Source organism: Pantherophis guttatus, chromosome 1, assembly GCF_059756535.1.
Source record: "Pantherophis guttatus breed Tessera chromosome 1, ASM5975653v1, whole genome shotgun sequence".
NCBI lineage: Eukaryota > Metazoa > Chordata > Lepidosauria > Squamata > Colubridae > Pantherophis > Pantherophis guttatus.
In genome coordinates, this window is record NC_142063.1 from 222,565,857 (window position 1) to 222,572,398 (window position 6,542).

The 6,542-nt window shown below is 36.6% G+C and overlaps 1 protein-coding gene across 7 annotated transcripts in view; it reads right to left on the reverse strand.

Moving 5' to 3' along the window:
• Window positions 1-6,542, reverse strand: part of CILK1 (ciliogenesis associated kinase 1) — a 29,221-nt gene that overhangs the window by 21,870 nt on the left and 809 nt on the right. For 3 of the 7 annotated variants that reach the window (XM_034436722.2, XM_087882454.1, XM_087882455.1), the window contains exons 2-4: window positions 2,827-3,099; window positions 2,249-2,303; window positions 1,192-1,313 (exon numbers count right to left, since the gene is read on the reverse strand). In XM_034436722.2, the coding sequence (XP_034292613.1) occupies window positions 1,192-1,313; window positions 2,249-2,303; window positions 2,827-2,927 (278 nt within the window). In that variant the 5' untranslated portion in view covers window positions 2,928-3,099. Of the gene's footprint in view, window positions 1-1,191; window positions 1,314-2,248; window positions 2,304-2,826; window positions 3,100-4,559; window positions 4,746-5,518; window positions 5,707-6,542 lie in introns of those variants that run through there. The other 4 variants (XM_034436721.3, XM_034436726.3, XM_034436724.3 and 1 more) reach the window with 3 other exon arrangements.

A 6,542-nucleotide genomic window follows, 5' to 3' on the forward strand; every position in this document is an offset into this window, starting at 1 on the left:
TGGCTACATGAAGTATCAGATCTATTACAGTTGGTCAGTTAGCCAGATGATTAGACTGGATTTGACATTCTTGTCTACTTACTGACTCCTTTCCAAGGATCTGGATAGGCAGATGTTGTTTAATATTATTAAAGGTATCATTGCAAGATGTCAGCTGTTTCAAGTAAAACTGTCTTTTGCAACTGACCGATGGTGATTTTGTCAATGCCAATGGTATCAAGTGGTACTCCAGATGTTTTGGGATTGCACCCAAGGTGCCCATTTTACTATTGATACTACTACCTTTGCTTTCTTTTGCCACAGTCATTCTACTTCCGTTTGCAAGTTTTTGTATTTTGTGATTCTGCTCCAGTTTTTTATCTGCTATTCTGCTGTCTCCAGGTAATGCAGCGTCTATAATCCAGACTCTTTGGTCTTTCTTATCAACAATTGCTAAATTTGGGATGTTGTGTGACAGATGTTTGTCTGCTTGAATTCTAAAGTCCCAGATTATTTTAGTCCCCTTTATTTTGTATAATTTTGTCTATTTTGTAGACCAACTAATTCTTACTTGCAGGCAAATGATATTTTTTGCAGATATTCCAGTGCACCACTATTGATTCTTTGTCATGTTGTTTGTAATCAGTCTGTGTGACCTTGCAGCAGCTAACTAGATGGTCTATTATTTCAACTTCTTTGCAGAGGCGGCATTTGTTGTATATAAAATATATATTTGATGATGAAGACGTTTGACTTCAATTTTTATTATGTTATCACAGCTTTTATATCTATATCTATTATATATGCTTTCCATTTTTATTGTTTCAGAAATATTAAATTTTAGGATTTTAACGTTTTAATGATGTAAGCCACACAGCATTGTTTCGATATGAGATGGGCAGCAAATAAATTTAACAAATAAACAAGCAGTTTTCACTAAGTAATTCTCCAGCAGAAAGCATAGCTGAGGACTCATAGTAGTGGAAAGCTAAACTTCTCATTCTATCTTCTAACCTAATGCTTTTGCTGATCCTTGAACTAGTTGTTTCTTACATGCCTTCAGAGCGCTACAAATTATCATTCTTATCTTCCTTTGCCTAAGTCCAGAGAGCTATTGGGAGTTTTAGTTTAATAACATCTGGGAAGCCATATGATCTCTCCCTCTTTCTTAGGTTATGCCATTGAACTGTGTCTGTGAGAAAAACAACATACCTTTCTTTCATTAACTGATAAAGGTTTTCTTTCATATACTCAAATACAAAGTACAGATTATCATTTTCTCTGATAACTTCTTTTAGTTTCACTACGTTGGCATGGTTAAGTTTCTTCAAGGACTGGAGAAAAAAAACAGAAAACAATTACAGACATTGTGACACAGCAGACTTCAAGATAAGAGACAATGAATCTTTGTTCTAGAAATGTAATTTAAGATGCAGCTAAATTTAAATATGACCCCATTCAACAAACAAAATTGGATCTAGATGTATGCAGTGCCCCAGTCTTTCAAGTTGTGTGCTGATGGTAATTCGCACAACTCACTTTTCAGCACCAAGGAAGCCAATTTCTTTACAGAGATCTTCATGTAGCGAAATGCAACATCTAACCATAAGCTTTTGATTAACACTCCTTCCAGCTCTGAAAAAGGCAGTATGAACACTGCAGTCTCAGGTTCTTTCTTCCACATCTTCCCATTATACTTACAATAGATTTTCACAATTGTTTTGTTATTTAGATGCTTACATGCCAGCTGCTGGGCAATGGATATGTCAGTCAGTTTCACAACAGTCTTAGAAGGCCTGTCAATAGATCTCCCTTTTCATAGCTAGAGAAGGACCAAGCATGTTACCAAACCTGCCTCAGTTCGTTCGTAAAACAGCTCTGATCTGAAGAGCAAAATAACTTCAAAGTAATACTAGAAAAAGTGACATGGACATGGTCACACTGGAGATGAAAACCCTTGTATAGCTACTGTGGTTTTTTAGCACTAATTTCCTGTTGCCTTTTCTATCAACTACTGATTGCCCAAATCAAATGTCTATTTATAACAGTCACCACCTACAATTTAAATGTAGCACTAAACTTTTACCTTTGAAGTAGTCTCAAGAAAGCCTGTTTAGCTTTCTTGCATCATTTATAAACACAAACAACATAGATCTGTCTTACTTTCAGGAAAAAAAAGGTTTTAGAAAAACAAAGTGTAGGTTACAATACTACACAGCTGATTTAAAACTGAAACTCCTTCAGGGAATCAGAAGGAAGTGTAAAGTACCTTGACTTCACGAAGATTCATGCATTCCTCCCAGGAATAAAATTTTCTCTTCATTCTGCAAAAGGAATAAGAACTCTATTATTGGGCACAGTTTGTACTCCAGTTCCATTGTGACATAAGACTGGAGAAATAAATTCAAAGCCCACAACAACCAAAAATCTACAAACTCATTCTGTACCTCTATGCTTTTTTTTTTTTTTTTGGTTGTTTCTCAAACATTTGTTTTCATTTTCTAACATGAAAAGAATTTTCAAAAGCAGATTTTTGTGTAATATGAAAATCTAATTATGTAAGGGGGAAACAGTCAAAAAGCTATTTTGTATTCCCAAGTGGTTGAAAATCAGTCTCAAGGTTAGTACAATTGAAAATCTGAGTTTTTATTTAGTGGTTTCAAAATAAATGAAATACTAATTTTTCCCAACTAAAGGATCAACTTTGCCTTTGAAAAATTGAAGCGATATCCTTGTGTTAGAACAAGTTTGAACCACAATCTTCAAAAATATGAACATATGTCATTATCTGATGCTCAAATGTGATATGTAGGGTTAAAAGGACAGCAATTCAGAAAGGTCCCTTACCTCTTAATGGCAATCAGCTCTCCTGATTCAATACTTCTTCCTAGGAGGACAGAGCCATATGTCCCATCTCCCAGCTGTTTGATAGTTGTGTATCGATTCATGATAGGGATCCTCCAGAAGGCAATCTCATTTCAGTCCTTGGCATTCTCTTTGCTGTGGATGAAGCATTTCCCCTCAGAGTGAAGCCAGTTTTTCTAATGGCAGCACAACCCCAAAGTATCCAGGATTTTGTGAATGTTGCCAAGTTCATATTTTCAGGGATTCTCTTTTGGTCTGTGAAAATACAGAGAAATTGTCATCACTTTGCATGCCTTACAGTATGAAGGCTCATACAGTATTTTTCTTGATGGTTACCATCTGAATTCTTTTGAGTCTGCTAAATAGAAGAATCAAGCTATAGCCAACCCTTGAATAAAAGTGTATGGTAAAAGGCTCACACAGCCTAGTCAGATCTTCCTAGTAATACAGTAGATATATTCTTCTAGCTCTTCTCTAGAGTAGCAGTTTTCTATCTCTCCCACTCTTCTGTCAAAGAGTCTATATATTTAAGAGACTTATATGGGTACAATAATCCTCTGTGGTTCACAGAAAAAGCAACACAACAGAAAAGAATAAACCTAACACCATAACTATACCTCATGGCATCCCAAATGCAACACTCTTATACATTTGTTGAGCTCATTGTAGGCCATTGCCTTGAGGAAGAGGCAGCACTTCACAGCCTACTGAAAGAGCAGAGGCCTAGTCAGAAAGGAGGCTAATTCCACAGGGCAGGGGCAACTATATAGAAGGGGTACCTCTTAGGTCCCTCTAGATGACAACAGTTAAGAAAAGAGACTTGACGTACACACACCCTATTTGACGTGGTGGGATGGGCAAGACCTCAGGGAGAGGGAATTGATTCACAAATAATTTGGTCCTGTGCCATTCAAGGCTTATCAAAGGTGATAATCAATGCCTTGAATTGCATCCAGAAAGAAATTAGAAGCCAGGGTAGTTTGCACTGAGGAGTATAATACAGGTAGCCCTCGACTTACAACCATTCATTTAGTGACCATTCAAAGTTACAATGGCACTGCACTGAAAAAAGAGTCTTATGACTGTTTTTCACTTATGACAGTTGCAGCATCCCCATGATCATGTGATCACCTTTTGCAACCTTCTGACAAGCAAAGTGAATGGGGAAACCAGATTCACTTAATAACCATATTACTAACATTAAAAACTGCAGTGATTCACTTAACAACTCTAGCAAGAAAGATAATAAAATGGGGGCAAAATACACTTAAGAAATGTCTTGCTTAGGAATGGAAATTATGGGCTCAATTGTGGTGGTTAGTTGAGAACTACAGTACCTGTATAGACAAATAAATTGTACAGATATAAAGACAAAAAGGCATTTTCCCCCAAGGAAAAATGTATATATTTACATGCATTCTGGCATTTGTAAATTATGGTTTTTATTATAAAAAACTACAAAAATACTTTGGACTATGATCTTGATCACCATAGGTGCAAAACACATACATAATTAATAAATCAGAAAATTGTGATAGTTCAAACAAGACTTGAGGTGGTGTTTCACTAAATTGCCCAAATCAAAAGAACATCAAATTTCACAAAAATGAAAGTGGTAGGCATTGCATCTAATTTCTTCCACATTCTTTTACTGATTTCCAATTATGAAGGGAATGGAATCAAATGAAAAGGGATATATTTACATATATCCAAACCTCTTCCAGTTCTGAATCAGCAAAGAATCTGGGGTCTCTTAGAAATTTGGCAAATGCAAACTATCTCAGTCCATCTTCTACAGAACCATCGCTTCCTTTTTGACCCTTCTGATGACATCAGCCTTTCCTGACACTGGAAGAAACCAATCTCAGTGGCTGATAGTGGTTGGAGTTCTTTCCCAATCCCTGGAAGAAGAAATGGATGACTTTCAAAAGCTATCCTAGGATTATGAAGTCACAAATTTGGGCCACAACTCTAGAAATTGTAGAAGGATTGTTTAATATTCAAAGTATAGGAGGTAATACCTCCTATAACTCTTTTTTAAATAACATTTGTTAAAAGAATAGAAATTATGGCAGATCAAATTGCTTAATAACCATTATCTCAATATTCTTGGAAAACTGCATTTATCATTAAACAAAGATTTATATTTTGAAAGTTCATCCAGTGATATGTCTAGTCTAGTAACAAAAGCATTTGTATTAACAGATCAGTAGCAAATTAATATATTTAAAGATTGCAATTGTTTAAAAGCAGTAGCTTTAGAATCTTTCTATTAATAGAAATCTAATCCAAATTAGCCAAATTTCGTACATGAAAATCTTCAATTTAGCAAATAAATCCCCTTTTAACTATTTATATATACACACACACACACACACATCCCACAAAGTTTCCATTTCCAATTTATTAGTCAAGCCCAGCGACATCTCAATAATTTTGAGCATAAACAAAGGCTGGAGGATTAACTGGAGGAGTTTCTGAAGCCCCAAATCTATCATATCTGGAGGATGATGTAAACAAGCTTACATCAGTGCTCCAGATGAAGTCTATTAGTTCTGCAGCACATGCAGCCTCCACATTTAGAAGGTTGCAACGGCTACAATTAAGGAATTCATCCTCAAGAAAGAAAGAAAACATGAGCGTCAGTAACTGAAATCTCAAAGATTATACAAACCGTGCTAAGAGAAGCTGTGAATTCTTCCATCAGAGGGAAAACAAAGCTGAGAAGGATTCAGTGCATTCAGATGGGTAACGACAATATTTCCGCCCAAGAGAAAAATGCATACACAAAAGGAAAATACAGCCACATTGGAGAACAACCAGGAGCTTTCTCTGGTGAAAGCAACTCAGCAGCTCCCCCATATGGACTTTCATTAAATCTGCATGGAGATCGGTGTAATTCCCCCCCCCCCTTGAGAAGCAGTGAACTCAATTTAAATTTGATCTAGAAGTACGGTCTGTGAAAATTCTCCACTTGTTTTCAAAGGGGGGGAGGTAATCTCCAGTATATAAGTGGGAAAAGGCCTTACCACATATACAGAATAGTATTTATTTATCAGTGAGTTACTGCAGGTACCATAATGCAGATTTGAACTCAACCCAGTTTTTAAATACAGATTTAAGGCTCGGTACCCATTCTTTACCGATATGCATTTTACCATTGCACAGACCAGGAATAAACTGTATTCTGTGCTATGAACATTGATATCACCAGCAATTTACATAACTTTTTATAGGTTTAGGAACATGGGATAAATCACAAACAGGAACTGAAATCTAAGAAAGACACCAAACAAGATGATTAGCGTCAAAAATAACGACGGGATAAAATTGCAGTCCACATACTTAAATCTTAGCTTTAGTAAAGGAGAAAATAAAACTTCGATATGTACATCCTTATTTGGAAGCGTGTCTAGTAAATGCATTACATCTACATTTTATGCTATTCTGCTTTTGTCTGCAAAAATTGTGACAGATCATCTAGAGCAGGGGTGTCCCACTTTGGCCACTAAAAGGACCTGTGGGCTTCAATTCCCAGAATTCCCCAGCCAGCATGGGGAATTCTGGGAATTGAAGTCCACGAGTCTTTAAAGTGGCCAAGGTGGGACACCCCCCCCCCCCGATGCGGAGGTTCTGCTCGTGCAACCTAAAAACTGAAGAGTGGCATTTGAGGGAGTCCTGGGGCAATATAGAGAGTG